Source organism: Panthera pardus, unplaced genomic scaffold (assembly GCF_024362965.1).
Source record: "Panthera pardus isolate Hobbes unplaced genomic scaffold, ASM2436296v1 HiC_scaffold_15, whole genome shotgun sequence".
Classification (NCBI taxonomy): Eukaryota; Metazoa; Chordata; class Mammalia; order Carnivora; family Felidae; genus Panthera; species Panthera pardus.
Window position 1 is genome coordinate 15,722,912 of NW_026526710.1, and position 16,984 is coordinate 15,739,895.

General features: G+C 40.5%; 1 protein-coding gene across 1 annotated transcript in view; it reads right to left on the bottom strand.

The window, feature by feature from the left end:
* The window catches only part of SFI1 (SFI1 centrin binding protein), a 105,337-nt gene extending 88,561 nt beyond the window's left edge, over positions 1 to 16,776 (bottom strand). The window contains 3 exon segments of the mRNA XM_019426763.2: positions 7,400 to 7,523; positions 16,004 to 16,231; positions 16,363 to 16,776. Of these exon segments, the coding sequence (XP_019282308.2) occupies positions 7,400 to 7,497 (98 nt within the window). The 5' untranslated portion in view covers positions 7,498 to 7,523; positions 16,004 to 16,231; positions 16,363 to 16,776.
* Between the last annotated feature and the right edge of the window lie 208 nt (positions 16,777 to 16,984).

Consider the following 16,984-nt stretch of genomic DNA (forward strand, 5'->3'; position numbering starts at 1 on the left):
CCAATCTGATCTATATCTTCAAAGTAATCCCAATTAAAACCCCAACAGTTTTTGTTTTGTGTGAAGCGGAAAAGACTTGAAAGTTGATTCTGAAGCTTATATATAATTGCAAAGATCAAGAATAGCTTACAGACAGTCTTTTAAAAATACTAGGTTAGGAGGGCACCTGGGTGACTCAGTCGGTTAAACATCTGACTTCGGCTCAGGTCATGACCTCATGGTTTGTGAGTTCAAGCCCCACATGGGGCTCTCTGCTGTCAGCGCAGAGTCCACTTCAGATCCTCTGTCTCCCTCTCTCTCTCTTCCCCTCCCCCACTCATGCATGCACCCTCTCTCAAAAATAAACAAACATACCACAAACCAGCAGAAGACAGGATATAATAAAGATAAGAGCAAAAATCAATGCTATCGAAACCAAAAAAATAAAAACAAACAAACAAACAAACAAAACAATAGAACAGATCAATGAAACCAGAAACTGGTCCTTTAAGAGAATTAACAAAATTGATAAACCACTAGCCAGTCTGATCAAAAAGAAAAAGGAAAGGACCCAAATAAATAAAATCAAGAATGAAAGAGGAGAGATCACAACGAACACAGCAGAAATAAAAACAATAATAAGAGAATATTATAAGCAATTATATGCCAATAAAATGGGCAATCTGGAAGAAATGGACAACTTCCTAGAAACATACACAACACCAAAACTAAAACAGGGAGAAATAGAAAATTTGAACAGACCCATAATCAGTAAGGAAATCGAATTAGTAATCAAAAATCTCCCAAAAAACAAGAGACCAGGGCCAGATGACTTTCCAGGGGAATTCTACCAAACATTTAAGGAAGAATTAACACCTATTCTCTTGAAGCTGTTCCAAAAAATAGAAATGGAAGGAAAAAACTTCCAAACTCATTCTATGAAGCCAGCATTACCTTGATTCCAAAACCAGACAGAGACCCCACTAAAAAGGGGAACTATAGACCAATTTCCCTGACGAACATGGAGGCAAAAACCCTCAACAAGATATTAGCCAACTGGCTCCAACATCACATTAAAAAAATTATTCACCACAACCAAATGGGATTTATACCTGGGATGCAGGGTTGGTTCAATATCCACAAAACAATGTGATTCATCATATCAATAAAAGAAAGAACAAGAGCCATATGATCCTCTAAACAGATGCAGAGAAAGCATTTGACAAAATACGGCATCCTTTCTTGATAAAAACCCTCAAGAAAGTAGGGATAAAAGGATCATACCTCGAGATCATAAAAGCCATATATGAATGACCCAATGCTAATATCATTCTCAATGGAGAAAAACTGAGAGCTTTCCCCCTAAGGTCAGGAAAAAGACAGGGATGTCCACTCTCGCCACTGTTATTCAACATAGCATTGGAAGTCTTAGCCTGTGCAATCGGACAACACAAAGAAATAAAAGGCATCCAAATTGGCTAGGAGGAGGTCAAACTTTCACCCTTTGCAGATGACATGATACTCTGTACGGAAAACCCTAAAAATTCCACCAAAAGACTGCCAGAACTAATTCATGAATTCAGCAAAGTGACAGGATATAAAATCAATGCACAGAAATCGGTTGCATTCCTATATACCAACGATGAAGCAACAGAAGGAGAAATCAAGGAATCGATCCCATTTACAATTGCACCAAAAACTATAAAATACTTAGGAATAAATCTAACCAAAGAGGTGAAAAATCTATATGCTGAAAACTATAGAAAGCTTATGAAAGAAATCGAAGAAGACACAAAAAAATGGAAAAAGATTCCATCCTCACGGATTGGAAGAACAAATATTGTTAAAATGTCAACACTACCCAAAGCAATCTACATATTCAATGCAATCCCTATCAAAATAACACCAGCATTCTTCACAGAGCTATAACAAATAATCCTAAAATTTGTATGGAACCAGAAAAGACCCCAAATAGCCAAAGCAATCTTGAAAAAGAAAACCAAAGCAGGAGGTAACCACAATCCCAGACTTCAAACTATACTACAAAGCTGTAATCATCAAGACACTATGGTACTGGCACAAGAACAGACACTCAGATCAATGGAACAGAAGAGAGAACCCAGAAATGGACCCACAAACGTGTAGCCAACTAATCTTTGACAAAGCATGAAAAAATATCCAATGGAATAAAGACAGTCTCTTCAGCAAGTGGTGCTGGGAAAACTGGACAACGACATGCAGAAGAATGAACCTGGACCACTTTCTTACACCATCACAAAAATAAACTCAAAATGGATGAAAGATCTAAATGTAAGACAGGAAGCCATCAAAATCCTTGAGGGGAAAGTAGGCAAAAACCTCTTTGATCTTCACCGCAGCAACTTCTTACTCAACATGTCTCCAGAGGCAAGGGAAACAAAAGCAAAAATGAACTACTGGGACCTCATCAAAATAAAAAGCTTCTGCCTAGCGAAGGAAACAATCGGCAAAAATAAAAGGCAACCGTCAGAATGGGAGAAGATATTTGCAAATGACATATCAGATAAAGGGTTAATATCCAATCTATAAAGAACTTATCAAACTCAACATCCAAAAAATAAATAATCCAGTGAAGAAATGGGCAAAAGGCATGAACAGACATTTCTCCATAGAAGACATCCAGATGGCCAACTGACACATGAAAACATGCTCAACTTCACTCATCATCAGGAAAATACAAATCAAAACCACAATGAGATACGACCTTACACCTGTCAGAATGGCTAACATTAACAACTCAGGCAACAACAGATGTTGGTGAAGATGCGGAGAAAGAGGATCTCTTTTGCATTGTTGGTGGCAATGCAAGCTGGTACAGCCACTGTGGAAAACAGTATGGAGGTTCCTCAAAAAACTAAAAATAGAACTACCTTATGACCCAGAAATTGCACTACTAGGTATTTATCCAAGGGATACAGGGGTGCTGTTTCGAAGGGACACATGCACCCCCATGTTTATAGCAGCACTACAGACAATAGCCAAAGTATGGAAAGAGCCCAAATGTCCACTGATGGATGAATGGATAAAGAAGATGTGGTATATATATACAATGGAGTATTACTCAGCAATCAAAAAGAATGAAATCTTGCCATCTGCAACTATGTGGATGGAACTGGAGGGTATTATACTAAGGGAAATTAGAGAAAGACAAATATCATATGACTTCACTCATATGAGAACTTTAAGAGACACAACAAATGAACATAAGGGAAGGGAAACAAAAATAATATAAAAACAGGGAGGGGGACAAAACATAAGAGACTCATAAATATGGAGAACAAACAGAGGGTTACAGGAGGAGGTGTGGGAGGGCGGATGGGCTAAATGGGTAAGGGGCACTAAGGAATCTACTCCTGAAATCATTGTTGCACTATATGCTAACTAATTTGGATGTAAATTAAAAATAAATAAAGTTAAAACTTAAAAATAAACAAACGAACAAACATTAAAAAAAACTGAAAAATAAAAAAAGGCTCAGGGTGCTTGGTAGCTGTTGGTTAAGCATCCAACTCAGGTCATGATCTCATGGTTTGTAAATCCGAGCCCCATGTCAGGCTCTGTGCTGACAGTGTGGAGCCTGCTTTGGATTCTCTCTCTCCTTCTCTCTCTACCCCTCCCCTGCTTGCTCTCTCTCAAAAATAAATAAATAAACTTAAAAAAAAAAAAAAAGGCTCTGGTCCTGGTCTCATGGTCTCACAATCAATGAGACTGACCCCCACATCAGGCTCCACACCCAGTGTGGAGAGCTTAGGATTCTCTCTCTTCCTCTGCCCCTCCTTTGCTCAGGCATGCTCTCTCTCAGGAAAAAAAAAAAAAAATTAAAAAAATTACTAGGTGAGACCTTACTTAAATTTAAATCTCAGGCTTTACTGTCAAGCTATATAATCAGGACACAGTGATTTTGTAGCAGGGACAAATCAACCACAGGCACAAAGTAGAAGCCCAGAAACAGACCTTAGCTTAAATGGACCCTTGATGAATGATAAAGTTGAGGATACACAGAAGTCCTTCCAGTAAACTGTGCTGGCACAACTGGATATCCACATGGAAAAAAAAAAAAAAAAAAAAAAAAAAAGGAAACTCACATGACACACAAAAATCACTTTCAAATGGTCTAGAGAAAGAAGTATGAATGGCAAAATAATAAAGCAGTGAAGGCAATACAGAGTATCTTCATGACCTCAGGAAATGAAAAGATCCCTTAAAACATGACAGAAAAGATATATAAAAAAGACTGATCATTTTTACTAAGTTAAAGTTTAAAACACTGTAATTCATCAAAAGATACCAGAGTGAAAAAAGTGATCCACAAAGAGGGAGAAGATACAGATGCCTCAAAATAGGTCCTAAACAGCAACAGAAATTAGGAAATATAAATATAAAGCACAGTGAGCTATGGCTACACCCCCACCACAAAGCACAGTGTTGGTGAGATGTGGGGTAACAAATCCAAACATGGTCAGTGAGAGCACAAACGAGTACAACCAATTTACAAAGCCATTACCTCGAAAAATGGAAGATTCTCTTATCTTTTGACCAGCAACCTGTTCCCAATTATATACCTAAAATAATGGTTATCAGAGTGTGACCCCTGGACCAACAGCATCAACCGAGAACTTACTTGAAATACAAATTGAGCATGACTCCAGACCTACTGAATCAGAAACTGATGGTAGAATCTGGCAATCCTGTTTACCAAGCCCACCATGGCATTCTGATGCAGGCTCAAACTTGAGAACCACTGTGTGCTAAACTATGCATATGAGAGTGTTCATCACGTTCAAAAACTGGAAACAGCCCAAATGCCCATCAACAGAATGGATAAATTGTGGAATATTCTTATAATGTGGTATTATAGAACAAGAAAAATGAGCAAGCTACAACTATAGACAATAACACGAAGGAATCTTGAAACCTTGAGAGAGGTACCTGGGTGGGTGGCTCAGTCGATTAAGGGTGTGACTCAGTTTCAGCTCAGGTCATGGTTTCATGGTTTGTGAGTTCAAGCCCAACACTGGGCTCCGCACTGTCAGGGCAGAGCCTGCTTGGGATTCTCTCTCTGCCCCTCCCCTGCTCATGTTTACTCTCTCTCTCTCAAAATAAATAAATCAACATTATAAAAATATCCTGAGAGAAAAAATTCGAGACACAAAAGAATACATACAATTTCATTTATATAAAGGCAGAGGCCAAACTAAACTATATTGTTTGGTAATGCAACTTAACTGGTAAAAATGTAAACAAATTTGAGAAAATGATTACTATTAAGGTAGGACAGCAGTTTACTCTAGGAAAGAAGGAGTGGGTGTGATTAGGAAAGGATATGTTAAAAAAAAAAAATCACTACTTATGTTCTTTTTAAAAAAAAAAGGAAAGGATACGTAAAAGTGACTTCTGAGGTATTGACAATATGCTATTTCTTTACCTGGGGTAGGGGATGGTGATTACATGTTTATTTCAAAATTATATAATTAACAGTACATTTTATGCACCTTTCTGCACCTGTGTTATATCTAACAGTTTAATTTTTTTTTTAAGCAAACATATTCCCTTCTCAAGGTCCCACATCTAAAGCAGTACAGTAATTAGCGAAACTAAACAAGAGTTAGAGGTCACAGAACTTCATTTTAAGCCATGGTTAACTTGCTTCAGAGGATGAAATAAGGCAGGCCTGCAGAGTACTCTACAGATTATACAGTAAACACAGTCAGGGTGCTGGATCCCTTTTCTGTGGGATCAGGAAGGGCAGACCTCAGCAGCTATGCTGGAACTCTTGTGACCCTCCTCCAAGTCCCAGTGGATTAGGACAGAAGAAGAAACCTGAGTCACACCGGACCAACCAGATTCATTCTCCCAGGACTGAATTTTGAGCTGAGATACAGACTGAACAGGCTTTGGAGGCTGAAGTACCAATAAGGACCACTCAGAGGAAGGGTCCAAACCACTGCTGAATAGGTTCCTCCCATTATACCCTGGCTTCGACCTTGCCCCCAAGGCCTAATAGATTCTATAAAAAATTTCTACAGGTTAGTTAGCATCATAGGCTACAAGCAGTAAAAACCCAGTTCAAATTAGCTTAAGGAAAAAAGAGTATAACCGTAACAACCCTTCAACAAAATTGACAAGCTAGGGAAAAAGAGAGAGAGAGAGAAGATATAGATCACTAAAAGTAGGAATAAAAGAGAGGGCATTACCACTGACTTCTCATAAATTAAAAGAATTATAAAGGAGGAGACCCTGGGTGGCTCAGCTTGGTTAGTAAACCACAGTCTTTCTCGTAAATTCCTTCCTTTCGTCAAGGTTAGCCAGAGCTGATTCTGCTATTTGGAATCAAAAGAACCTTAGTATAGGCTATAAGCAACCATGGTAAGAAGTAGGAGAAAGATACAACAGCCAGTGAGCCTTGATGTTAGAACTTCTAACCTCAGGATTCCCCAAACACCAAAAAAGGAATGTTAAGAGAAATCAGAACTCCTGGGGAAAGGGAGGGCCCAGAGCACCATCCAGCATCCGGACCACAGATGCTCTGTCTTGCACCACAAACAGCAATTCCCAGCCCTTCTTCCCTGGCACCCACACCAGTGTCCCCACAACATATGAGATGTTCAAGATGAAGCATAAGGTGGCTGTACTCAGGGTGCCCCAGAGCTCAGGTCCTGTGGCAACTACTGTGATTCACATCAAGACATAGGTGCCCGTCCACATTGTCTGCTCCCTGTTCAACACAATCTTCATGAACTTGTGCTGCCTGGCCTTCATGGCATTCACCTACTTCATGAAGTCTAAGTACCGAAAGATGGCGGGTGATGCTGGGGCCCAGGTCTACACCTCCACCACCAAGTGCCTGAACATCTGGGTCCTGGGCTTGGGCCTCCTTCTGACCATTACAATACATTATTACTTTCGCCACTGGCTCACTGACAATTTTCGAAGCAATTTCAGAGATCATAAAACATTACAGAAGCTATTAGCAGCTGCCAATAGCCTGAGGCTCTCACTCCTTCCACAGCATTTTATATACATGTCAGTCTACAATTGAATTCAATAAAGCACTTGTGTGTGTGGAGGGGAGGGATAACTTCCACGGGAAAATCATCATTCTTGCTCAAAATAAAAATTTTAATGACGGATATTTTCACACACTCAAAATGGTTTTGAACTGTAACATAAAGTATGAAATGTGCATTATACTCTACATTCTAGATGAGAAACCTAAAACAACAAAAAAATCCTTACCTGAAGTTCCTTTCTCACCATTCATGATTTAGGAAAAAAAACTACTTATTTATTATTTATTATTTTTATAGACAAAATGTTTACATGTTTTTATACAGGCCATAATTTCAGTTTTTTTGTTTTTTTGTCAAGTCCTATTACTCACCTAGAGTCCACCTTCCTCTGCATTCTCTGCTTAATTCCTTTTGGATGGAAATTTGACCAGCGGCTTGATATATGCTTCTTAGTGAGCAGATTCTTCATGAATCAAAAAAGTCTTTGATCTTCCCCTTTTAAGAAAAAGAAGGAAAAGGAGAGTAAATTACCTGAAGCCTATTAGCAGCCACATTTCTGAACGGGTACATGCCAGCTTCTAATCTCCTGCCCTCCCTTAACTCAACAACAGATGAATATAGCAAGTCTGAATTTTTTTTACTTGCTTTTTTGAAAAGTTATAAGAAAGGAAACTGGGAGGAGAGAAAATGACACCAAAAGGCTATAACTGGCAGCACCCCTGGATGGCTCAGCCAGTTAAGCATCCAACTCTTGATTTTGGCTCAGGTCATAATCTCATGGCTCCTGAGATCAAGCCCAGGGTCAAGCTTCATGCTGTCAGTGCAGAGCCTGCTTGGGATTCTCTCACCCTCCCTCTCTGCCCCTCCCCAATTCATGCTTGCTCTCTCTAAATAAACAAACATTAAAAAAAAAAAAAAAAAGGCTATAACTGGCTCATTCTTCCTGTCCAGGTGATGTTACAAGACCTCCAACTTCCCTTCATAAGAACACCAGCAGAAGACAAGATTTCTTATTTTTTGCCTAGACTAATTCTTTTGGTTGTTACATGTAAGAATCTCCAAGCCGGAAGGGCGTCTAGGTGGCTCAGTTTGTTAAGTGTCCGACTTCGGCTCAGGTCATGATCTCATGGTTCATGAGTTTGAGCCCTATGTCAGGCTCTGTAATGACAGCTTAGAGCCTGGAGCCTGCTTCAGATTCTGTGTCTCCCTCTCTCGCTGCCCCTCCCCTATTCACACTCTGTTTCTCTCTCTCAAAAATAAATAAACATTAAAAAAATTTTTTTAAGAATCTCTAGACTGGGAATGCAAGCTGGTGCAGCCACTGTGGAAAACAGTATGGAGGTTCCTCAAAAAACTAAAAATAGAACTACCTTATGACCCAGCAATTGCACTATCAGGTATTTATCCAAGGGATACAGGGGTGCTGTTTCGAAGGGACACATGCACCCCCATGTTTATAGCAGCACTATCAACAATAGCCAAAGTATGGAAAGAGCCCAAATGTCCATCGATGGATGAATGGATAAAGAAGATGTGGTATATATATACAATGGAGTATCACTCAGCAATCAAAAAGAATGAAATCTTGCCATTTGCAACTAGGTGGATGGAACTGGAGGCTATTATGCTAAGTGAAATTAGTGAGTCAGAGAAAGACAAATATCATATGACTTCACTCATATGAGGACTTTAAGAGACACAACAGATGAACATAAGGGAAGGGAAACAAAAATAATATAAAAACAGGGAGGGGGACAAAACATAAGAAACTCATAAATATGGAAAACAAACTGAGGGTTATGGGGGGGTTGTGGGATGGCGGATGGGCTAAATGGGTGAGGGGCACTAAGGAATCTACTCCTGAAATCATTGTTGCACTATATGCTAACTAATTTGGATGTAAATTTTAAAAAATAATAAAAAATAAAACAAGTTAAAATAAAAAATAAATTTAAATAAACTAAAAAAAAAAAAGAATCTCCAGGCAGTTTTTGGTCAATAGTAAATTACTATATACAGTCCCCATTTTCAGTGGGTGATAATTTCTACTAGTTATATTCATTACAAACTAAATAACATGTTTTTATTTATTTCTTTTTTTCTTTAATGTTTATTTATAGGAGAGAGAGAGAGCAGAGGAGGGGCAGAGGGAAAAAGACGGAGGCAGAATGTGAAGCAGGCTCCAGGCTCTGAGCTGTCAGCACAGAGCCCGACATGGGGCTTGAACTCACAAACCATGAGATCATGACCTGAGTCTAAGTCAGCCGCTCAACAGACTGAGCCACCCAGGCACCCCTTATTCATTTCTTGATGCAAAGAATAGCCATGTTGTGGGTTGGATTGCGTCCTCCCCAAAGATATGCTAGAGTCCCAACCCCTAGTACCTATGAATCTGACCTGATTTGGAAATAGAATCTTTGCAGATGTAATTCAGATGAGATCACACTGGAATAAGGTGGGCCCTTAATCCAATATGATTGGCATCCTTATAAACAAAGATGAGAAACAGGGACAGATACACACAAAAGGAGAATGCCATGTGAATACAGACACACAGGGAGAACAGCATGTGATGATGAAAGCAGAGACTGGAATGATGTGTCCATAAGCCAAGGAACACCAAGGGCTGCTGGCAAGGAACATCAAGGGCTAAGAAAAGCACATGGAACAGACCCTCTTCCAGAACCTTCAGAAAGAGGATGGCCCTGTTGACATCTTGATTTCAGATTTCTGGCTTCCAGAACTATGAGACAATACATTTCTGTTGTTTTTAAGCCACCCAGTGTATACCATTTTGTCACAGCAGCCTTTGGAAACTAATTCAAGTAGTAAGACAAAGGAGTAAGATTTAAGTACATGGTGGAGGAAAGCTAATAGGGCGGACTTGTCCTATGTCGAGTAATTGTGAGGCATTCGTAAAAAGACATTCATTCTAAAAGAATAAAATCACCCTTATAATCAAGGTCATATATTTCAATGACAATCAGAAAAGGAATTAGCTAGAGAAGAGAGTTAATCTGTACAAAAAATAGTCCTTACTGACATCAAACATTTGTCCTCCTACTCTTTCTAGTATCACATTCCAAGTAACAAAGGTCACCATTAGCGACTATTTCTGTAAATTAAAGGATAATCAAATAGGGATTTTTGGCTAAATACTGTTATAATAAATGGGTCATTGCCTTGGGTATATGTCTTGTTATAATGATTCCATGGAATGTTATCTGCAGTCAAAGATTCCCTTTTGTTATATACTCTGTGCCAACATTTCAACTACTTGTGACTATCTGCTTTCCCTACTAGAATATAAATCCCATGAAAACAGGAAAACAGAAACATATCTGACCTTCTTATCACTATATCTCCAATATCTAAAGCAATGTCTGGAACTTGACAGATGAGATATATAAATACTGGAAAGACCCAGACAGATCTCAGTAAGGGTATGTATGAATATGAACTTGCTCCTGAGTTGGAATACACATAATAACCAAATACAAAAGATAATCCAAGAAAAATGAGATTAGTAGGTGTGGACTCCCAGTTAAACCCACATATTGACATCCTAAGATGATAGTAAAGGATAAAAGGGTATAAACCCTAAGGTCCAAGAGATAGAAGAGATCATAGAAAAGATTTCCACAAATCTTTGCAAGAAAATGGAGGAAAATTAACTGGCCTAACATTTTGAGAAGTGAATATCTACAGTGTGGGATACAAAAGACAGCAGGCCCATAGAATCCCAGAAGAGCTGAGAACTAGAAGGAATAAGGAATGGCTCCCACAATCATAGCTATAGGCCACAAATGAGAGGACTGAATGAAAGTCTATATGGTGAGCATTTGGGGGCCCTGGTCTCCTCCCAACCCCTGCCAGGCAGGGTATCCAACTCCTTCTCCACACTCTGCTTCCAGAATTCTGGCAGCTAGACTGGTACCTCCCAATCAGGGAGGAGATGGGAAGATGGGAAGGATTCAGGAGAGATGGGAGATGGGAAGAATTTTTGCAGAAGATGCTAAGAATGAACAGCCCTGAAGATTCTTATACCCGTGCCTACCTCCCTCAGTGAAAACGTAGGCTTGCCCTTAGAGAAGAGCTCACAAACCTACAAGTCCTGCTCAGACACTAGGAGCTTCCAAATCATTTCTCAGTTGCTGACACTTAAGTACGAATGGACAATCAAGAATCACAAGACATGTAGACGTGACCTCCAATAAGATGTGACCTCCAATTCCAAAAACAGGAATCTGAGGAAGTGCCAAAACCTATGACGTATTCCTGCCAAGAACCTGAATCTAAATATCAACAAGCCTCATCTACAATGAAGTACCAACTTATAAAAAATGGAGGGAACAAATAAAAATGATTCTGCACTCTGCAAAATCAATGATGTAGGAGACCACAAGACTAACAACCAGTTCCTTCAATAAGTGAACAGCAAAGGAAAGAGAGGGAAACTTATACATTAAAAGACACTAAAGGGGTGCCTCGCTGGCTCAGTCAGGGGAACATGTGACTCAATCTTGGATTGTGAGTTCAAGCCCCACGTTGGGTGTAGAGATTACTTTAAAAATTTAAAAAAAAAAAAAAAAAGACACTTAAGATGCATAGCAACCAAATGCAACATATGGACTTTGACTTTGGATCTTGATTTTCGACCCTGATTTTAACAATCTAACTACAAACCAACTGTCAGACAAAAAAACATGAAACAGGGATGCCTGGCTGGCTCAGTTGGAAGAGTGTGTGACCCTTGATCCTGGGGTTGTGAGTCAAAGCCCAACGCTGGGTGTAGAGATTACTAAAAATAAATAAATGAACTTTGGGGGCACCTGAGTGGGTCCACTGGTTAAGCATCCAACTCTTAATTCGGCTCAGGTCTTGAACTCAGGGTTATGAGTTCAAGCCCCACTTTGGGCTCCACACTGGGCAAGAAGCCTACTTTAAAAAAGAAAAAAAAAAGAAAAATAAACTTAAAAAAACATGGAACAATCAGGGACATGTAAACTTTTTTTTTTTTTTTTTTTTTTTTGAGAGAGAGAGAGAACACGTGAGCAGGGGAGGGGCAGAGACAGAGGGGAACAGAGGATTTGAAGCAGGCTCTGTGCTGACAGCTGAGAGCCTGATGCAGGGCCCGAACTCACTAACCATAAGATCATAGCCTGAACCAAAGTTAGAAGCTTAACTGACTGAGCCAACCAGGCACCCCTAAACTTTTTCTACACTAAAAAATATTTTAATAAGTTATTAAGGAATTACCATTAAGGTTTTTACTGTGATAGCAGTGTTGGTTGTTTTTTAAAACAGCACCTCATCTTTTACAGAATATACCAAAAAAATTACAGATAAGTTAGGATAAATTTGAGCACTAAAATTGTTAAGGACAGTAATAAAACCCATAGAATAAAATGGCTATTCATGAGTCAGGGCTGAAAATAAACAAATGAAGAGACAGATACATGTGGGAGAAGGGAGGGCTCATCCATACACAGAATGCTCACTGAGAAATGTGGAAGAGGTAGGGCTGGAAAAACCCCATCTTGCAACCATCATGAAGGAAAAGACTTTTTAAAATGGGAGGGAAAGTAGTAAACGTGGATAAAGGTATATGGGGGGGGGGTTTCTCTGTGATGGGTACATATTATAAGTGCTTGAAACATTTCATAACAAAATGTTTCTTAAAATTCTGGATGAAACAAAGACAATATGGGGAACACAAGAAAAAACCAACAACAACAAAAAGACAACTCTTATAGTTAATATCCTCAAAAACATAAAGAGTACATACTATAGAATAATATAATCCATTGAATAAAATAAGGGTTATTTAAAAGAAAACAAAAGAAGAACAAGAAACAGGAGAGCTAAAACATTAGAAGGTGGCTGATAACATTGAAGAAATGTCCCAGACAGAGAAAGGGAGGGGGGAATGACAAAAGGAAAAAAAAGTTAGAAAATCAGAGGCTCAATCCAGGGGATCAGATATGCAACTAGCAGGTATTCCAGAGAGAGATGAGAGTGAAAGAGGAAGAAATGATCAAAGAAATAAGAAGAAAGTCTCTCAAAATTGAAATAAATCCTCAAATGAGAGGTCCTGCACAGAGGCTAAATGTCAGAGTAGATCAAACACTTTTTCCCACGTGCACGGAGAAAAAGCTTAGGCTACCCGGTTCTTGAGAAGTTACAGGAAAACTAGACATTGTCAAAATTAAAAACAGTTGTGTTTCAAAGGACACAAAGGACATCAAGGAAGTGAAAACACCACTCACTGGGAGAAAATATTTGCAAATCTGCTAAGAGACACATCTAGTTTATATTTTTAAAAATTCCTACAACTCCATAAAAAACCCCAATTTAAAAATGGACAAGGGATATGAATAGACATTTCTCCAAAGAAAATACATAAATGGCCAATAAGCACATTACAGATGTTCAACATTATTAGCCATCAGGAAAATGCAAATCAAATAAGATAACCATTAGGATGGCTGTAATCGAAAAGACAAAGATTAGGGCACCTGGCTGGCTTAGTTGGAGGGAGCAATGTGATCTCAGGGTCTTGAATTCAAGTCCCATGTTGGGTGTAGAGATTAAACTTCAAAATAAAAAGACAAAAAGATAATAAGTGTTGGTGAGGATGTAGAGAAAGTGAAACCCTCATACACTGATGGTGATAATATAAAAAGGTGCAAGCCACTTTGGAAAACTGGCAGTTCCTCTAAAAGATAAACAGAGTTACCATTTGATCCAGCAGTTCCATTCCTATGTACATAGCCAAAAGAACTCAAAACAAACGTCTATACAAAAACTTGTACATGAATGTTCACGGCGACATTAATAATAGCCAAAAAAGTGAAAACCCAAATGTCCATCAACTCATGGATGGGCAAACAAAATATGGTATAACCATACCATGAAATATTATGCAACCATAAAAAGAAACACAGTACTGTTACATGTTAAAATATGGTTGCATGCTAAAACATGCTAAGTGAAAGAAGCCAATTACAAAGACCTATAACATCATACAATTCCACTTATATGAAATGTCCAGAACAGATAAATCTATGAGTCATAAAGTAAATTCCTGGCTGTCTAGGGCTGGGAGGATTGAAGGGAAAAGGGAATTACTACTAACAAATAAGGGTTTCTTTTTTGGATGGTGAAAATGTTCTAAAATTGAGTATGGTGAGATGGTTGCATAACAATAGATTAAAAAATACTGAACACTTTCAATTAGTGAATTGTATCATATGTGACTTACATCACAATAAAGCTGTTTAAGGAAGAAAAAGAAAAGGAGGAAGTAGAAGTAGCAGTTATTACAGGAAAAGGTATCCCAAAAACCAAGGAAGCAAATTAAGGGGAAAAAAACGGGAATACAGGCAAGAATGAATTCAATACAATATCAAAAAGAAGAAAATCCCAGGATAGATGTGAAAAGAAGTCTCCAGATTAGAACTGAGTACAGCAGGCGCAGAGTAACCAGTTCAGATTAGAGAAGAGGAGGATCTCCAAGAAAGAGAGGAAATTGACCGTTTTTAGAGTAATTTTGCAGAAAATTACTGATAGGCATAAAAGAAATGCTGAATCACTCAGAAAAAAAAAAATTAGTGATCTGTGTATGGAATACCAGGCAAATGAGAAAAGAAGATAATTATTAATTCTCAGAAAAAATAATGGGATGGAGAAGAAAGAGTTGCAGTACCCTACTTGATTTAGCTATGAAATGTTATAGAACATTGATCATTAATTTAAAAAAATTTTTTTGCTAAGTTTATTTATTGAGAGAGAGAGAAAGAGAGCGTGTGCGTGCACACCTGAGCGGGGGAGCGGCAGAGAGAGAGGGAGATAAAGAGAATCCCAAGCAGGCTCCTCACCATCAGTGCAGAGCCTGATGCTGGGCTCAAACTCACCAACCATGAGTCAGACCTGAGTCCAAAACCAAGAGTCAGATGCTTAACCAACTGAGCCACCCCGGAGCCCCGACCATTAATTTAACATTAAATTAACATATAACCACAATGGCGATAAGATGGAAGGAAAACTGAGCTAAGCACTTATCTTCCACAAGAAGCAGTCAATACGTTATGTGTAAAACTAAAAAATCAGGAAATATCACCCATAAGGATATTTACTTCCAACTTCTAGAAGAGCCAGAGAAAGAGCTAGCAGAATGGAAATTATAACTGGGGAATAGGGCTATTTTCTATTACAAACTTTTAATATTAGTTTTTAAAAATCACGTATATTTGCCCACTGCCGGCGGGTCTACTGGAGGCGCGAGGCCTGAGGGCTCCGCCTCCTCAGTTGAGCGGCGAGAGCATGTCCTTCCAACGAAGTTAACTTCTTAAAGAAGTTTCTACAGTATTTTGTGGCTGCTAACAATGAGAAATGAGTGATCCTACGAAAGAAAAGCGAAGAAAGGCCTATATTTATATCTTAAGCCCCAGAATAAGTTTCAACTACTTCTTCCAGGAAGGCTTCTCTGACATTAGAAGTCTCATACCTTCAACGCACTTAGTTAGGCGGGTACCACTAAATCTAAAACGAATAGACCAAAAACAAAACAAAACAAAACACCACTAATGAAGCGGGTACTCTGTGCCAAGTATAGATAGTACTAAGCATTTTTCATTAATTACCTGCTTTTTAACAACCACCTGAACGGGCGGTAGCCATTTCATTTTCCCAACGAAGTATCTAATTGAGGTAACTAGCTAAGCTGTAGTGCTGGTACTCAGGTCCCTAACACCATCCGTTCAACATTGACTGCATCTACACAGAGGTTGACAGGAAAGCTGACTAGCCTCTTATGAAATAAAAACGAAGCATTGGTCTCCCACTGCTGGAGAGGCTTCACTGTTTTTGCTCTGTTGGGCCCTTCGGGGATCAGATGGGGACCCTGAGGTCTGTGCACAGAAGTCCCTGGCCCGGCCACGCAGCAGGGAACCGCGCAAGCTAAAGAGCCTTACCGGGACGCACGCACCCGCACCCGCCTTCAGCGCACCAGAATCGCGGGAGGATGCGGCGCCCCGGGGCCTGGGCAACAAGTCGCTGACCGGAAGCAGCCCCGGACGGGAAGGACGCGAGCTCCGCGCTGGGCGAGAAAGGCGGATTCCGCGAGTCCAACGCGCTCTCTTCACACCTCTTCCACACCCGAATCACAGTCAATGGGTAGGCAGCACCGCTTGCACTTACTTCTAGGGAAGGAAGCGGAGGCTCAGAGAGGAGAGTAGGTTACTGGGCCCAACTCGGAGGGACATGCTCTCGCCGCCCAACCGAGGAGGCCGAGCCACTCACAAGCTGGGGACGATTCGATCCAGCCTCATACCTGGACAAGCTGAGCCCTCAGGCCTCGCGCCTCCAGAAGCCCCGGCGGGAGTGGGCAGACGTAGCTGGCGCTGCTCTAGCCCCCCGCGGCCACCGCCTGCCCTGGCGCTTCCCGCGCCTCTGCTCTGGAGTCTTGCGCCGGCCCCGCCCCCGTCTCCACGGTGACGCGGCAAGTGTGTGAGACGCCCCATCTGGGACCCTGTAGTTCGCGCAGCTTCCGTCCGGTAGATGACACGCCTCCCTCTGGCAGCCGAGGGGCACCTGCAATGCCGAGCTGGTCCCAAGGTGTGGGGAGGAATGCATCGTTTGGGCAACCCCAAGGAGAGTTTTCGGCCTCCTGGCCCATTCGCTTCTTTCACAGCTCAGCTTCCTACAGCTACTTTTAGACAAGGGTAGGAGCTGTTTCGAAGCGGATCTCGGAGCTACGCCTCGTGCGGCAAGCACTAGGTATGAGGTTCCCGTCTGGTGGCCCACGATGACGAAGGTTCTCCTCCCCCCACCCCCCCACCTTCAGGCTACCGCGTGAGCCTCTCTGGCTCTTGGTTCTCCACGGTGCGTTCCCAGGCAGTGCGAGCCAGCTCCTAAGGACTAGGGCGCGCACGCGTGGACCAGGGACGTAGTCA